At 38.7% G+C, this 19,157-nt stretch overlaps 1 protein-coding gene across 1 annotated transcript in view; it reads left to right on the forward strand.

Moving 5' to 3' along the window:
* The window catches only part of LOC136250630 (E3 ubiquitin-protein ligase rnf213-alpha-like), a 407,493-nt gene that overhangs the window by 183,395 nt on the left and 204,941 nt on the right, over positions 1-19,157 (forward strand). Inside the window, exons 32-42 of the mRNA XM_066042854.1 lie at positions 1,514-1,730; positions 1,866-2,085; positions 3,238-3,472; positions 3,523-3,664; positions 4,707-4,884; positions 5,015-5,115; positions 5,175-5,372; positions 6,465-6,587; positions 16,722-16,839; positions 16,885-17,117; positions 17,244-17,326. Coding sequence (XP_065898926.1) covers positions 1,514-1,730; positions 1,866-2,085; positions 3,238-3,472; positions 3,523-3,664; positions 4,707-4,884; positions 5,015-5,115; positions 5,175-5,372; positions 6,465-6,587; positions 16,722-16,839; positions 16,885-17,117; positions 17,244-17,326 — 1,848 coding nt within the window. The remainder of the gene's footprint in view (positions 1-1,513; positions 1,731-1,865; positions 2,086-3,237; positions 3,473-3,522; positions 3,665-4,706; positions 4,885-5,014; positions 5,116-5,174; positions 5,373-6,464; positions 6,588-16,721; positions 16,840-16,884; positions 17,118-17,243; positions 17,327-19,157) is intronic.

Here is a 19,157-nt window from a genome sequence, read left to right on the forward strand (position 1 = left end):
GTGATTTATTCATTATTTCTGTGTGTAATTTGTGACCATATTTTGGAAAACCATACATTTGGGCACATGCAAAATAATTGTAGTTGAGCTGCATAGCAACATGATTACTGATTACAAAATAACTCATGAATTATTAAATACACTAAATTACATTGTTTATCAATTATCTAGCTAAATATTAATAATTGCATATCATCAAATGGTATGGTAGTACTGTTAAGTAGAGATCTTGTGAGCTGTCCAAAATTCTGCCTTTAAAAATCATCCTGAGAGACATTTTATGCACCTTTACGGAATAGTACTAGGCCATATAATATATAATACAGCATTTATTATAACAAAACACTTACAGGTGGCTGGATATAGAATTTTTTTACAAAACTTGAGTTTTGGCCTCGATGCCTCACTGCCTCGATGCCTCACTACCTCATTGCCTGACTACAGTCGCAAGGGTAGAGGCCAAACGAAGCAGCACACGGCCACCATTTTATGTCACAATAGCAAACTCACCAGAGGGATGTGCCTTTTGGGGTTCCAACGAGTGGGGGCCCCTTGTGCTTTGTCTTTTCTTTTATCTTAAATTAGGTTGTTTGTCTTCTTCACCCAATGAAATCATATCAAGACATTAAATTTCCGTATCAATGTGCCAAAGTAGGGACTTTCCCATTGAGCTATGCTGTATATAGATCTTTGATGGATGTGGTCGTGAACCTATCGCAAACAGGATCCCAATCGCGAAGTTGCAGATATCTATAGTAGCACCGGGACTGAAGTGCTTCTGAAATGCAGCTCTGATATAATTCTGTGGCATCTAAATATGCTGCTGAAAGAAAGTGTTAGCTATAACAATTATTTGGTTCAATACCAAAGTAGGGACTTTCCCATCGAGCTATGCTGTAATAGCATGCATCATTCACCTCTTGTTTCACTACTTTTCATTGCATAGATCCCTGCTTCATTTTTAAATTAACATTTTTTTCACAATTCTAGTTAATTTTATATACATGCTTAATTGTTAATTGTATACATGCCTGGTTTTTAGGAGTAGTACAGCATCAACCTGCCATCTGTCGAAATTTGATCATCTAGCGTGTTGTTTTGGAGAATTATTTACTCTGATAGGCATATTGTAAATAAAGAAACTAGCAATAGGTGCCCACTACAAAGATGTTCAAGTCCTATAGTGAATTGTTGTAAGCACAAGACATGCATGCACGCATGGATCAGTGGTTTACGACAGGTAATTCTGCTTGGGTATAAACACTTTACAACAAAAATTGCTGCACTAATACTTTCAGAAGCTCGTTCTGCTACCACTAATTCATAGGATACCACAAGCCTGTTTTTGGTTACATATTGGCTTTAAGATCAATCATGCCTCACAAAACTGCCAGGGAACTTGTACGGTTTACTTATTTCATTATGAACTGGATGATTCTTTGTGTTTCAATGGATTAGATGCATGCCTATATTAAGCTGTAAAAAGTCATAATTTATTACTATTGTTGTGTAGATTATCGAATAGTGATTATATGCAGCTTAGAAAGTGAACAATCATCTCATGTTGTGTCTAAGCTACTGCAGTACAAACGAGATTTCACACTATTGAGAAAAGATGAAGAGCTTTCAAGATATGTAAAGCATCTTTTGAAACAAAATGATGAAGACCTTTCTGATGATTTAAGATATCTTTTGAGGGGCCCGCACAGTAAACCTTTAGACCCAGAGGAGTAAGTTGTGGCATGTCTGTAGTACATTTGGGCTACATTGTGTGTGCAAATTTTGTAGTCACATAAATATGCTTTGGTAGTTTATACCCTTGTAAACATTGAGTTTATGCTAATACTTTTTCCTTGTCATTTTAGTTTAACAGTGAGGGTTGTATTGTCAAGAAGACCAGGCATGGGAAAATCGTTACATGTTAAAAATCTACCTGGAGAAATGCGAAAGAAGATATCCTGCCCCATTATTCCAATTCATGGACCAAAAGTTGATTTCAATACAGTGACCCAGTTGTTACATCCCTTTACACCATCGTATCAGTCACCATCCTATCAGATCATTCATATTGATATTGATTCTGAGGTACATAAACAATAAAAAGTTTCCATTTATTCATTCATCTATCTATCTATAGATCTATCTATATTTAAAAAAATATTGCCCAGAAAACCAGCTTCACAATACCATCCTGGCACCTTGGCAGTATTGGTTAGGTATAACCAAGCCCGATAGTGCCTTTAGTATGACCTAAATGTTTCCAATAGATAGCTACAAATTTATTTTTTATTTAATTGAATTTTCTACTGACTGACCAACTTCCTGCCTGCCTGATGCCTTCAGATAAGCGCAACTAAGACTATGGGCTTGATTTTTTACTGTTTGACATTACTTCATACTGAGATGTGCCTTTTGGCATACTGCAGTACATACAATCCATGCATCATGGACTTACCTTTGTCCTCCTTTGTGTCCCATTTCTTTTTGCTGGCAGCCAAAGGTGTTGATTCGCGGTAGTGCAATGGCTTTGGGAATCGTCCGTATTTTTCATGGTGGCTGGATTGATTGCAGAGGCGCTTCTCCTACTGTTCTTCATTTGTAGCACTGTGTAACAAGCTGAACATAGCTGAAAGTGAATTGTAATGGTCACATTCACTTTCAAGTCAGTAATTGATAGTTGAGACGTGCAAATTGCCCGTATTTTTTGTGGTGACTGGATTGATTGCAGAGGCACTTCTCCTACCTGTTCTTTGTTTGTAGTGCTGTGTCACAGGCCGAACATAGCTGAAAGCAAAGCGTAACAGCCACTTTGGGGGGCGCATTCAGTCAAAAACATCACCTCTGACACCATCCTTTCTTTTGATGCAGTATACATAGGTTCACCAGACATAATAATGTTACAAAAAAAAGTAAACAAACAGGTGTAAAGAAAATTAAGAAGCTTAAGTATCATAGAAAAAAGTAGGGAAACAAGGGAGGTCACCTACACCTGCAGATATACTAGTGGACATTTAATCCCTAATTCAGTCATGGTAGGTAGATGTAGGGATTAAATGTCCACTAGTATATCTGCAGGTGTAGGCGACCTCCTTTGTTTCCCTACTTTTTTTTTCTATGATCCCTAATCGAACTTAAACTTCTAATTTTTCCTTACACTTCTTACTTTATTTTAGTACTTAATGCACGTATTTTGCCTATTTTAATTTGTTGTGCATTATATGACCTTTATTGCTGTAGGTTCTGTCAGTAATAGACACAATTTTATTCAGTCTTGTCATTCTAAAGTCCCTAAAGGACACCAATGGTAACGTTTGGAGAGTTGTACCTTCACAACTGTATATGCTGGAAATAACCTTTGGTCATGAGAACTCCATAGAAAATGTTGCTGATCAACATGAAAGCATTTTTTCTCTACTGAGGTTACTACCATCAGTACTATGTGCCAGTCCTGTAGAATCACTAGATAAGAAAGGTTTGTAGGTCCTTAGTTAAATTGTTTGTACACATCTGTTTTAATTATAGGTGAGGTTGCGTTTGACAAAGAGGAATTTAAAAAGGATGCATTTCAACTGGTGGCACGTTACTTAAAATGGTTAGACTCCACTGAAGATTTGTCTAAAATAGAAATTCCTGACTATTCAACATGTATTTCTACAATCAAAAAGTAAGTCCTACATATATATATATATATACTAGCATTGGTACCTGCCCTATGTGCAGGATTGTCTCCACATTAAAATGTTTTAATGCCAGAAACAGAGACCTTGCAAGCTTTAAACACAATGTAGTTATGGTGATGTTACTTTTTAAAAACGTGAGATTTTCTTATATACTGAAATTAATGATGCAAAACACCAAAGTTGTTTATCTGAGGAATGTAGCTAGCTCAATTATTTATTGAGTCTTCCAGCTTTGTATATATAGATGTAGCTTTGGTTCAATATAGAAAACTTTCCTTATAGCAAATCAACATATGTAGTTCACATAAATCAGGTTTAAAATAGTGGCGACTTGTAACAGTATACAACTTTAAGGGCATATTTACTGCATAAAACTGTGTAGTAATCTTTTCATTAGGTGGATATATAACAGTATTTCCAACAATTGTGACTGTCTCAACAAAACCCGCCTGGTTTTTATTTTCAAAACGTTTTCTCTAGTGTCCAGGGAATGAATTAACAAAGTTTTAGCCTGTTGTGGTGAGTAGTTTTGGAATTAGAGCACTAGACAATCTGTATAGCAACTTTACTAAGAATAAACTGCAGGTGCTTACATTTGCAGCCATAACTTTCATTTGCATTAGTCTACAGCATTGGGATTTGGCTTAAAATGCTCACCATGGATTGGCAAATCAATCAATGTATAGTTTTAACCCTGTAGTCATTTGTGTATATGTATGAAGGTGGTTTTACTGAATAAATGACATGCGTACTGATGGAGCTACAGAAACGAATCAAGGATTTTTGAACTGGCAGATAAGTTAGTGTATTGTTTTAATCAGTTTGGGTCTTGCTTTTCTGCAGAGTAGTGGCTCGATTACTGTTAAACCTGCATATTTTTTTTCTTTATAGCATGCATAATTTTACAAATTTTTGTTAGCTCAAAACTCATGCTTGTTTGAGCTAGGTGGGTTTTTGCTGAGACAGTTACAATTTCCATCACTTAGTTTCTAATTCTATTAGTAAACAAAATTTCAATCCTTTCAGGTATTGTGGTTTGGATGATCCATCCTGGGCAACACTCTCACAGTTTGTCAGATTTCTTCATGTGCAGTTGAGTGACTGTGAAGGGTCAATTTTCTGCAATGATGAATATTTTGAAGGGCCTAATGGGTCTTCAGTGTTTAAACAGTTCATCGTAGGATTTATGATAAGAATGTCAACAGTGAGCAATGCGTAAAACTGTTGTATACATAATCAAAACATTTTACTTGGTATGTACTTGCACCTTCTTAAATAAGAATACAAAGATATATACAAATTTGTTTACTAGAAAATGGCATTAATCTTAATAGGATTTTGGTTTGCCGTCATTAAAAGCAGTTAAAAACCATGATCACAATTCTTCTGAAACTAAATTTCATGAAATAAAAGAAGACAGAAAGTGGGATAAAAGGTAATAATGTGTTTTCCTTAATGCATCTGTTACATGTCAACTTTCTTTTGTGTGTACAGCAAACATCCATACATTTTCTTTAACCAAGATCACATGACTATGACTTTTATTGGATTTAAAGTGAATGATGAATATCAATGTACTGATCCTAAGTCTGGTGAAGTTATTGAAGGCTGTGATGTACCAGAAAATGTGTTTAAGGGAATACTGACACAAGGAGTAAATCTCAAAAAGGATGATACTAATTCTTGGAACAAGTGTGTGTTTCCCATCTCAAATTGTTGTGATTGCCTGTGTTTAAGATACATTTTAGCAGTTACTAGTTACTCTGGGTTACTCCTGCTAGTTACTCCTCATCTCAGTTTTCTGCCTCTGTTAATGTCACATCTACCTTATTTTACAGCAATCCCATATTTACCCAGTAGAAGTATAGTGTTTCTAGAATGAAACATTGTATGTGCCCATCATTGACCTGTTGTAGTTTGTCATGATACTCTATTTCCTTTGTTATCACCATCCTTCTGTCATTCCGTAATGTGTTAGCTGCTGAAAGGAGATCTCTAGTTAGCTACCTACACTCCCTATATCTGAGTTCTGGCTCACACAATGGGGATTTTTGAGATGCTCTTTGTCTCTGATATGGCCGGTGACCACTATTACTACCTTCAAGCTGTGTGTATGGCAAACTATTCTCAGTTGAGATTGGACGTCCTAGTGGAAGTTTACCTACAACCCGTCATAATGAATTAAGGGATATTACTGCAGAAATTTAGACTGAAATATGCTGCAATGTTCGGGTTTAACCTCATTTGCAAACTGTGTCAGGAGAATCATTTCACAACAGAACTGCCAATACTGAAGATAAAAAATTAGTTTTGTCATGTACAGGAGTAATGGGTCCAATGGCTATGGTATTTTACAAGCACATTGTTATTTTGCTGTCCGAGAATTCTGGGTAGTCTTACAGTAGAACACTTCACTAGTTGAGGTGTAAGTAACTTTTTCTTTACTACACTCAGCATTAACTTGCCTATGGGTTCTAGGTCATCATACCATTGTCACCATTCTTCTAAGGAGTCAGCAGTTGACCTATAGTGTGTGCAGAGAGTATTTTAGGTTTAGCTGAATAATTATTGTTTATGATAATACTTGGATATTTGTATTAAGTATATTTGTTTCAATAAGTACAGGTACAATGCAATCGCTCCCAATAGTGTGTATTTTTAAATAACATACCTTTAAATGGTTATTGGATTGCTACTACACTAGTTGATAGTATGACATCTTTATTACTGAACACAATATACAGACTACTTATTATACCTTTTTAATTTTGTTGATGCACATAGGAAACAAATGATCGAAAGATTATGCAGGGTAATTGGTGTTGATTATCCTGAAGATCCCGATGATTCATATGTACTGACTACTGACAACCTCCTTAAAATGATGGCAATTCACATGAGATTCAGGTAAATAATTATGCAGAGACACACTATAGCATGTTGTGCTGCCCAAGATGTTGTACAACAGTCAAGTGGTATAATTTTTAAATATGAATAACATTTTTATATATTACCTACACCTCCTACAGAGAGTCTAACTATCATAGCATAATTTTTTGAATGAAAGTGTCAAAGTTACATCTATCTAATCCAAAACAGCCAAGCTATAAAAAACAGTGCGGCCCTGAGAAAGGCTATGGTGAAAAAAAATGTGAAATCCAAGGTGGCGGCCAAGAAATGGCTGTGATGGTAGGTTAATGGTAAAAATTTTAATAACGACAATTCAGGTGAATTTTGTGCCAAGACCAAGCGGCACCAAATTCACCTGAATTGTTGTTATTAAAATTTTTGCCATCACAGCCATTTCTTGGCCGCCACCTTGGATTTCACATCTTTTTTCACCATAGCCTTTCTCAGGGCCGCACACTTTTTTTATAGCTTGGCTGTTTTGGATTAGATTTCACTTCTTTTTGGATTTGTATACCCCAAAGCCGGCCTATGGCTGGCTTTAGGACTTTTTAACCTGTCATTTTTTCTTTACTACAGGAAGAAGAAAAGATGAAGCAGGATGATTTCTTTGTAGCTGACCTCTCTGCAAGGTGATCCTTCTAGCTGATCTCTCTACCGGATGACTTGCTTGTAGCTGAACTCTCTACAGGGTGATTTGTTTGTAGCTGAACTCTCTACAAGGTAACTTCTTCTAGCTGATCTTTCTACAGGGTGATTTGTTTGTCTCTACAGGGCAATTTGTTTGCAGCTGAACTCTCTACATGGTAGTTTCTTTGTAGCTGAACTCTCTACAATGTAACTTCTTCTAGCTGAACTCTCTACAGGGTAACTTGTTTCTAGCTGAACTCTCTACAGGGTGATTTGTTTGTAGCTGAACTCTCTACAAGGTAACTTCTTCTAGCTGATCTTTCTACAGGGTGATTTGTTTGTAGCTGAATTCTCTACAAGGTAACTTCTTCTAGCTGATCTACCTACAGGGTGATTTTTTTGTAGCTGAATTCTCTACAGGGCAATTTGTTTGCAGCTGAACTCTCTACATGGTAGTTTCTTTGTAGCTGAACTCTCTACAATGTGACTTCTTCTAGCTGAACTCTCTACAGGGTGACTTGTTTCTAGCTGATCTCTCTACAGTGTAATTTGTTTCTAGCTGAACTCTCTACAGGTTGATTTGTTTGTAGCTGAACTCTCTACAGGGTGATTTGTTTGTAGCTAAACTCTCTACAAGGTAACTTCTTCTAGCTGATCTTTCTACAGGGTGATTTGTTTGTAGCTGAATTATCTACAAGGAAACTTTTTCTAGCTGAACTCTCTACAGGGTAACTTGTTTCTAGCTGAACTCTCTACGGGTGATTTGTTTGTAGCTGAACTCTCTACAAGGTAACTTCTTCTAGATGATCTTTCTACAGGGTGATTTGTTTGTAGCTGAATTCTCTACAGGGAAATTTGTTTGCAGCTGAACTCTCTACATGGTAGTTTCTTTGTAGCTGAACTCTCTACAATGTAACTTTTTCTAGCTGAACTCTCTACAGGGTGACTTGTTTGTAGCTGAATCCTCTACAGGGTGATTTGTTTGTAGCTAAACTCTCTACAAGGTAACTTCTTCTAGCTGATCTTTCTACAGGGTGATTTGTTTGTAGCTGAATTCTCTACAGGGCAATTTGTTTGCAGCTGAACTCTCTACATGGTAGTTTCTTTGTAGCTGAACTCTCTACAATGTAACTTCTTCTAGCTGAACTCTCTACGGGTGATTTGTTTGTAGCTGAACTCTCTACAATGTAACTTCTTCTAGATGAACTCTCTACAGGGTGACTTCTTTCTAGCTGATCTCTCTACAGGGTGACTTGTTTCTAGCTGAACTCTCTACAGGGTGATTTGTTTGTAGCTGAACTCTTTGCATGATTGTTTCTTTGTAACTGAACTCTCTACAATGTGACTTCTTCTAGCTGATCTCTCTACAGGATGACTTGTTTCTAACTGAACTCTCTATAGTGTGATCTGTTCATAGCGGAACTTTCTACTGGGTGATTTGTTTGCAGCTAAACTCTTTGCATGATTGTTTCTTTGTAACTGAACTCTCTACAAGGTAACTTCTTCTAGCTGATCTCTCTACAGGGCAATTTGTTTGTAGCTGAATTCTCTACAGGGTGATTTATTTGAGCTGAACTCTCTACATGATGGCTTCTTTGTAGCTGAACTCTCTATTAGGTACCTTCTTCTAGCTGATCTGACTACAGGGTGACTTGTTTGTAGCTGAATTCCCTACAGAATAACTTGCAATGTAATATAACTGTGTAAATTATACATGCAGCTGAATGCTTTATTAGGGTGACTGTTCTATTAGAGTATCTCGATCTCGCATTTGCTGCACATAGTTGCCTTTCAAATCATAACTCAGTGATTTGTAATCCAATTCTTCTGTACTACTGCAAGAACTTTCTATGATGATTATTCCAGCTACATACTGATTTTCAGCTCGTTGCTCTAAGCGGTTTGCCTGGTAGACACACAGGAAGTTTCCATAACACGGAGTTAGGATATTACTGTATACTACTGTACTCTAAATGATGCACATTTTCAGTAGCATTACACGGTTAGGCAGTTAACTCATTGGAGTGATCAGAGTGATTGGAGTGATCTAAGTGATTGGAGTGATCTGAGTGATTGGAGTGATTGGAGTGATCTGAGTGATTGGAGTGATCTGAGTGATTGGAGTGATCTGAGTGATTGGAGTGATCTGAGTGATCGGAGTGATCTGAGTGATCGGAGTGATCTGAGTGATCTGAGTGATTGGAGTGATTGGAGTGATCTGAGTGATCTGAGTGATTGGAGTGATTAAAGTGATCTGAGTGATTGGAGTGATCTGAGTGATCTGAGTGATCACTCCAATCACTCAGATCACTCCAATCACTCAGATCACTCCAATCACTCAGATCACTCCAATCACTCAGATCACTCCAATCACTCAGATCACTCCAATCACTCAGATCACTCCAATCACTCAGATCACTCCAATCACTCAGATCACTCAGATCACTCCAATCACTCAGATCACTCCAATCACTCCAATCACTCAGATCACTCAGATCACTCCAATCACTCAGATCACTCAGATCACTCCAATCACTCAGATCACTCCAATCACTCAGATCACTCCAATCACTCAGATCACTCCAATCACTCAGATCACTCCAATCACTCAGATCACTCCAATCACTCAGATCACTCCAATCACTCAGATCACTCCAATCACTCAGATCATTCCAATCACTCAGATCACTCCAATCACTCAGATCACTCCAATCACTCAGATCACTCCAATCACTCAGATCACTCCAATCACTCAGATCACTCCAATCACTCAGATCACTCCAATCACTCAGATCACTCCAATCACTCAGATCACTCCAATCACTCAGATCACTCCAATCACTCAGATCATTCCAATCACTCAGATCACTCCAATCACTCAGATCACTCCAATCACTCAGATCACTCCAATCACTCAGATCACTCCAATCACTCAGATCACTCCAATCACTCAGATCACTCCAATCACTCAGACCACTCCAATCACTCAGATCACTCCAATCACTCAGATCACTCCAATCACTCAGACCACTCCAATCACTCAGATCACTCCAATCACTCAGATCACTCCAATCACTCAGATCACTCCAATCACTCAGATCACTCAGATCACTCCAATCACTCAGATCACTCCAATCACTCAGACCACTCCAATCACTCAGATCATTCCAATCACTCAGATCACTCCAATCACTCAGATCACTCCAATCACTCAGATCACTCAGATCACTCCAATCACTCAGATCACTCCAATCACTCAGACCACTCCAATCACTCAGATCATTCCAATCACTCAGATCACTCCAATCACTCAGATCATTCCAATCACTCAGATCACTCCAATCACTCAGATCACTCCAATCACTCAGATCACTCCAATCACTCAGATCACTCCAATCACTCAGATCACTCCAATCACTCAGATCACTCCAATCACTCCAATCACTCAGATCACTCCAATCACTCAGACCACTCCAATCACTCAGATCATTCCAATCACTCAGATCACTCAGATCACTCCAATCACTCAGATCACTCCAATCACTCAGACCACTCCAATCACTCAGATCATTCCAATCACTCAGATCACTCCAATCACTCAGATCACTCCAATCACTCAGATCATTCCAATCACTTAGATCACTCCAATCACTCTGATCACTCCAATGAGTTAACTGCCTAACTGTGTAATGCTACTGAAAATGTGCATCATTTAGAGTACAGTAGTATACAGTAATATCCTAACTCCGTGTTATGGAAACTTCCTCTCCCTAATGGTATGTGTAGACACGAAAACTAATAGTTTTTTTATTCATAAGAATCGATCGCGTAATTTTGACACAGGTTGGGTTTTGTGTCATATCTCCATGGTCTTTATCCCGATTCCTTTCAAACCACAAAAAGGCACTCCTACGATGGTTGCTCCATCTACGTATCAATTTTCAACTGATTCCTCCAAGGGGTTTACCCTGTAGGCGTGACAGACCTTCGACCTTATTTTACGCAAATAATCGGTAATAACTCCGTGAATGTTCATCGGATTCCTACCAAAGTTGGTACGGCGATCCGCCTTAATGAGCCCTTTAAGTGTGCCAAATTTCAGCCCAATCCGAGCATGCATTCGTGTTTTATGGCGAATTTTGCCAAGTGTGCGAAATGAAGAAGATGAAGAAGAAGAAAAAAACGAAGAAATTAAAACAAATTTTGTTCGCTCGTATCTCAGAAATGGCTGGACCGATTTTCTTCAAATTTGGTTTGTAGACTCCCCTAACTGGGCGGCACGTCTCTAGCAAATTTGGTTCCAATCGGATAAGGGATCACAGAACTACATAGGTGTGAAAATTGCATTTTCTTTCTTCCTGTTAATATACTCACGGTGTGGCGCGCCGGCTTCTTGGGCCGCACGACACACTATCGTGTGTCTTGATCTATTAGACTAACCATAAACAGAAACTTTAAGAAATTGTTTTGAATAGATTTAACACAGTAATAACAATTATACATTATTTAATGTGTTGATTGTTATGCAAACAATGATTTTACTCGAGAGCTGTGAATACTGCTACTATAGAAATTTCAAATCAAATAGATTTGTAGGTATTTATATAATTGCTCATTATCATCAGTATTTAGCTTTATCTCAATCATTACTGGCCCAGGTAGCAATCCAGCATACAGGTAGAAACTTTTGAGGCATAAATTTTCACAAATTTTATAAGTGATGATGATAATATAAAATCATGGGTTACACGTATCACCATTGACTTATTTAGGGTTAATGTTGCTTGTCAGTTTAACCCGGTCAGCAGGGCTTACCCTGTTGTGAGCGGGTTGCCACCATCATCAGATGGTGGTTGTTTTGGTAGGTGTGCAGGGTTCCATGGATTCTCCTATTAATTCTCAAATAGGCCCCCTTTTCAACAATTTTACATGATGTATACAGCATGTTTTACTACAAAGGCTTGGAGGTAGGAATGTTTGGGGATTCTAACATTCTCTGAAGCCACAATAATTTCCACATGCCACAATGTTCCTAATAGAAACCCTGTTCTATCACACCCTGAGCTAGCCTCAAGATGGAAAAGACAAGGAAAAAAAATTGTGGATTTACTAAACTCCCTGCTGGGACTGTCTGTGGTGCATGCTTCACCTACCCACACCCCCTTTATTAAATTTTATTTTTATTTTTGGGCAATGTATTACATTAAACCCCACCCAACAATCCCTTTGTGATTATCGTCTTCTAGTTGGTAGAGGGGAGTAGTGTGGGTGGGACAAGATTCACTATGCCATGCAGCACCATGTATTCTAACACCTCTCTACGTGCCTTTTTCTTGTAACGCATGCGCAATGTTATTCTTCAATTATTGCCAACCCTTCTCATGTGTGCACCTGCCCAATTTTCCCTCCAGTCATGGTGGAGCTTCAGGTTAGTCACTATCATAATACACTCATGCATGCTCGACTGCAACATTAACCTAGTTTAACTAGTTAAACTCCATTTATTGTTGCTTGTCAGTTTAACCTGGTCAGCAGGGCTTATCCGGGTTGCCACCGTCAACAGATTGTGGTTGTTTTGGTAGGTGTGCAGGGTTCCATGGATTCTCCTATTAATTCTCAAATAGGCCCCCTTTTCAACAATTTTACATGATGTATACAGCATGTTTTACTACAAAGGCTTGGAGGTAGGAATGCTTGGGGATTCTAACATTCTCTGAAGCCACAAGAATTTCCACATGTCAAAGAAAGGCAAGTGCCTTTCCCTCCAAGCCATAGGAACCATAAAACCTCTGGGATATTCCATGCAAACCCACCGCAAAGAATGTCCTCAAATCAAAGCAATTTCCAGGTTGGTATAAATGTTTACCTTATTGAACTGAACTATGTTGAACCGCTTGTATCAAACTGAACCATGTTGAACCACTCTGGAGTGGGCCTGCTAGGGATGGTTCGATCTAGTTCTACATACCCAATATAAACAGTTGTGACCTTGCAATTCAACTTAGTTCTACTAAACAGAATAAAATGTGAAAAAAAATACAGCTAAAATGCATATGGTGACTGTAATGATGAAATGAGGCGACCATGAGATCTCCTGTACATGTTGCTCACGCCTTGACCCGAGTAGTATAAGCACTGATAACAGGGGGTCAACAGGGGTCCCCTGGAAAAGTTATACCATCTGAGATTGATGGTGAGAGCAATGTAAGTTGTTAAATTTTATCAAAATATTGTATTAAAATTTGCTTAACTGCATGTTGTATCAGGGTGAGGACTATATACTCCATTAGAGCATATCAATCTTGCTTGACCAGTTTCTGAAAAGTAAACCTCAGTAGCAATCCACTTACAGCTGCACCTGGATGGACTCTTACTATGTACACTATAAGTTGAACTAAATAGCATATAAACTTTGTTAATGCATGCTTTCAATGCATCTAAAGGTTCAACATAGCTCTCAGTTCAGTGACTTCAGATACCAATATTTGGTGAGGCAGCTTCCTCACCTGCCTACACTGTAGCTATGCCTCAGCAGGGAGTAGTTTTACACAATTAATACGTAACTGATATCGGATCAACTATAGATACACCTGTAGTAATTGGAAGGTGGATTCATTGTCCGTGTGTACTAGCTAGCTCTATAATTGCTTCAAAGAATCTGCTCAAAGTGTGGTGTGAGGAGGTTTGTACTATGCATTATGCTGACTGCAGGATAAATGAAACTATAGGTAGCCAATGGAGAAGAAGTGGATTTGAAGCATTGTGCCATTGTGCTTAGAAATAGAGACTGGTGTTGGGTTATATAGTCTGTGTGAGGAATAGTAATCATCAGTGCTGCTCAGCAATATAGCATCTCTCGAGTAGGAGACACTAAACCGTTCATATAGAGTACTGCACAGCTGCCTGGTGTATGTGTGTGTGTGTGTGTCTGATTTATCCCTCAGAATCTGCAGTCACGGATGAGGTAGTGGAGTTGGCAGTCAGGTGGCCGGTGAACGTAAACAAAAGAACGAATGCAGGTTACCATGGGAGATGTGGTCAGCTGTGCTATTATTGTACCCATGCTAAGTGTCTACAGATTACATCAATCTCGAAATTAGTAAAAAACAAAGGACCACAGGCTGCATTACAAGTACATGGCGGTTTATAGTGTCTATTCACAGCAGTGGCAACTCTCAAAGCTTGGATGTGAGTATTTGACACCCAAAACTCCTTCTTCAGCAGCCATACACTGTATCATTGTTAAGCCACATACATAATAAATCTGTAATAATAACATTATGATCAATGTGATGTTTTGTGACATGTATCTGTATCAACTAGTGTATGCCTGTATTGTCATACTGCAGTACATTTAAAGCCCCTTTAGAAGCCACCTATATGGTATGTGAATGTGTGGTAGAATGGTGTAGGTTGCACTTTATTGAAAGGTGTAGGTTCGAATCCCGATCCAGACAACTTTTTTTTTCGATTTTTGGACCTTTTAGGTACACCTTTTAGAAGCTCTTCGACTACTCTATTAGAGTAGTTGACTGTTCTATTAGAGTATATCGATCTTTTTTAGTGGAAAGTGGTCGGCCATCCTTGACCGGTTCAGTAGGTAATTGGGCGGCCTTCGAGCTAATTGGTCAGTAAATGTCCTATGACTGACCATTATAATCTACTCTGACCAATGGCATCTATGGAGGAGAGGAGGTGGTCGTATGTTGTCTGTACTATCACTTATTTGTTGTAAATATAATACATGTGCCAGAATGGCTACAAATGAAAATACTAACATCTAACATGCACTATATATATATATATATATATATTACACACACACCTATATTAGTATGTATAAGTATTCTATTCTTTTAGAGGAGGGTGTGGGGGCAGTACCTTAATCTGCCCAGGTGAACGCTATTCGTTACCAGTAAACACTGATTGCTTGTTGCAAATTACCCTTTACCAAATTATTGCAGTTTATATGCTAAGGAGGCATGTGTTAAGGCACTACAGAGGCGTACACTTTCACCCGGCGACCACGCCGGGGCACTGCAGACCCTGAGACCAAGGAGTGTCCCTAATAGTAAGGTCCCAACAGCATCTATGGAAGGGAGTTGCCTACGAATAACGAAGACAAATATATAGTAGCTAATTAGAACTTGCTTGGCATCAGTGATACATAGGTTTAGTTGTTAAAAACGGAGTCATCTTGAAACCTCCTGGACGATTGTGGGGACGTTATTCCACGTTAGGAGAGCTGTTTAATAGCCTCTGTTGGTTCCTGTATTAGTAGTAACTTCCGTTAAGTTCCCTGATTTTTCCGTTATCTCTGGCTGTAATGCTCTACTGCATCTATTCTCGGCATCTTTTAGGTGGAATATCGACGAATGTACTGGCAGTGACGTTCAGTCTAGGTCCTTGACTGTTCTGTGACGCCCCTTCTGTGTGTCCTTTTAGAAGCATATTGACGAAGCAATGAATATATTAAATTGGCAGCATTGAACTTCTGGTATAGCTCCGAGACTGTTTCATTTTCTGCCGTAAAGCCCGGCCCTCTTTTAGCGTCCTTTAAGTGGTATATTAAAGAAACAACAAGATTCACTATGCCATGCAGCACCATGAATTCTAACACATCTCCACGTGCCTTTTTCTTGTAACGCATGCACAATGTTATTCTCCAATTATTGCCAACCCTTCTCATGTGTGCGCCTGCCCAATCTTCCCTCTAGTCATGGTGGAGCTTCGGGGTAGTTACTATCATAATACACTCACACATGCTCGACTGCAACATTACCTAGTTTAACTAGCTAAACTCCATATATCTGCAGGTGTAGGCAACCTCCCTTGTTTCCCTATGTTTTCTATGATCCCTAAAATTCCTGATTATTCCTTATACTCAATTGTTGTATTAGGATTACTGCTTTATTAGAGTATCTTCATCTAGCAGCTTGTAGTTGTTAGGTGTAATATTGTTAATGCCTAGACTTGGGGTCAGGTTAGTTTTTAGTATACCCCTGAGCTTATGTTCATATTATACATGTGCAATATCTATGTTATAGATGGGTTTAATGAGAAGGTGTAGCATATATACATCATTTTACATAATGTAATCCGGATTTGTTAAGGGAAAAAGATCCGTAAAATCAATGCAGGCAAACATTTTTCGAAGTATTTCTACTCACTGTGTTACCTGAAATAAAAGCTTTGTAGTCAGACTTCATCTCTACTTGGGCTTTGCTGATAAAGAATAATGGGGTGACTTTTCTGTACAGGTGGTTTATGAACACAACATTTAAATCACCTCCCAAAACTTACTTTAGCATCTGAAAAGTATCTGACTATTCCATGGCCAAGTTTATTATTGATTTTAGTCCTCTAACTACCTCCTTTTATCATTGTTTGATAGGTTAGTTGTGCATTTCTTTGCCCTACAAATATTGCTGGTATAATTTGCACATATGGCACATTTTTATGACCACACTTCTTTGTTAAACACTTCCACATTTCTATATGTAGATGTAATATCCCAGTTGTTATAATGGGAGAAACAGGCTGTGGCAAGACCAGACTGATCAGGTACATGTGTGACTTGCAACATCATGAAACTAGTGGCAGTAACTTGGTCATGCTTAAGGTAATTTTTTAAGAAATTTGACCAGTGCTTTATTATACTAATCAGGTACATGGAGGAACCTCTGTAAAAGATATTACAGATGCTGTCAATAAGACTGAAGATCTGGCAAAGAAAAATTACAAAAGGAACGAAAATCTTTATACCATACTGTTTTTCGATGAAGCAAACACCACTGAAAATATTGGACTGATCAAAGAAATCATGTGTGACAGAAGACTGAATGGAGTGCCAATCAGTGATAATGTGAAATTCATTGCTGCTTGTAACCCCTACAGAAAGTAAGTAAACCTAAGCTAATTTTCACAAACATGTATAATAATTGTGTCTATAATAATAATGCTTATATTTAATTCACACCTAAATTGATTGTTGATACAAGCTACGTTGTGTATTTTGTATTTCAGGCACACTAAAGCTATGATAACAAAACTTGAAGCAGCTGGATTAGGATATTATGTTAAGGCTGAAAGCACTCAACATAGATTTGGTAAGACAAAACCGTATATATATATATATATATATGTAATAGTTGTAACACGGGCATTAGGGCTTTGCCTGATATGTATGCCCGACTTCCCGAGGGCCGCAGGGCTGAGGGCAGAGGGCATACATATCAGGCAAAGCCCGAATGCCCCGTGTTACAACTAATATGTAACACTTCTTAGGCTGATAGCCTATGCAGGGTGATCAACCACCCAAGCCAATACGAGTGCAGCCAGTGGATGTATTATATACAATTTTCGATTTTGGGTCAGCAGCTAGTATGTTTTGGTTACGTTCAATTATGATAAATGGACATATCCTAGAGATATCACAGAGAATTTCTGTTACGCGAGTTTAATGTTTTAATCAGTGCTATTGAATCGTTTATGGGAAAACTACGTAGTTCACTAAAGGCCTAGACAGGTAAGCTTGCTTGTAGAGTGGTTGCTCCATGTAGAATGGTAGCTTCGTGATGGGGGTGTGTCTGTATTCGAAAACTTGCGGAAACAATCGAATGAATAAGCTATAGCACTAGTTTCACCTCTTTTTTTTCCAACAATAGCTAAGTTTTATTTATTACATATATGAACACATTAAACAGATACAAAATAAAGTAAACACATTAAACAGATGAGTCAAGCTGAACCTCTGCCAGGCGCAGTTCAACAGAGGTAGTGGGGTGCTCCACATGTACAGGTCTCATGGTCCTACTGCCCCGGATAGCCAAGATGGCAGAATGGAGTGAAGAAAAAGAGATGGAACATCGCATTAGTGAAAGTGTCTTGGTATAGGGTGTGCCATGTTTCTTAGAGAGTAAATCACCTAAGCGGCTATAGAATATAGTTGCCTCCCTACCAAGTCCACCAAATGTAGAAAAAACAAGAGGAGTAAATGAACCACACTCCACACTGCGAACCCTATCACCATATTCCCGCTTCTTCTCTAACTCATGCCTTCAAAAAAGTGATGCAGGCTGAGTCTTAAGGTAGCTTGGTGCGTTGGGGTGAAAAACCCTTATATCAAAAAATGCACCCTGGCGTCTACCCCAAAATCCAGTCGCACGAACATCTGCACGGGCTTCATCATTACGAATGACAGAAACAGGAGCAATGGTCTCTCCATTAAGAGGTAACAAAGGTGGTTCTACTGCAACATTATAAAAGACCTCTTGTAACCATCCAGCTGTCAAGTCACGAATTTCATTATGACGAATAAAGGTAATGCCTCTATGGCGGCAAACCATAGCATGATCTACACTGAAGGGGGTGCTACAAACACAGTGACTGGAGACGTCATACAATTGCCAGCCAAATCTAAGACTTAAAGCATCCCGAAACTCCTGCTTATTTAAGTAGAACCCCTGCTCCTGAATAGGAAGAGCTGTCAGCCACAGGGAAGAACACTTCATACTATTCAAACCAATGATCCTCTACATCAAGGGATCCAGACGAGACTTGACAGAATCAGCAACAGAAGACAGATGTTGTTGTTTAAGCCGGCGAATATCAGATTTAGCAGATTGTAAATTAAGGATACAGAAGTCATTGGATTGTTGCTCTATCATGGAAGCCAAGGAAGCACTGATCCACCTAGAACCAGAATATTGAGCTTTGGAATACTTAGTGGGATTGGGTATGTTCATACCTCCCAGACGACATGGTAAGGAGAGGAGTTCCCTCTCTAACTCCAAGCAAGGATTCCTACCAGACATCGCAGGAATCAAAAATTGATGAATGGCATCCTCCAGTGGCTGAAATAGATGACTAATAGATTGAACAGTTCGCATCAAAAAATTCCACTTGTGAACAATACCATGGGTGAAAGCAGCGTATGCA

This window comes from Dysidea avara, chromosome 3, assembly GCF_963678975.1.
Source record: "Dysidea avara chromosome 3, odDysAvar1.4, whole genome shotgun sequence".
Lineage (NCBI taxonomy): Eukaryota > Metazoa > Porifera > Demospongiae > Dictyoceratida > Dysideidae > Dysidea > Dysidea avara.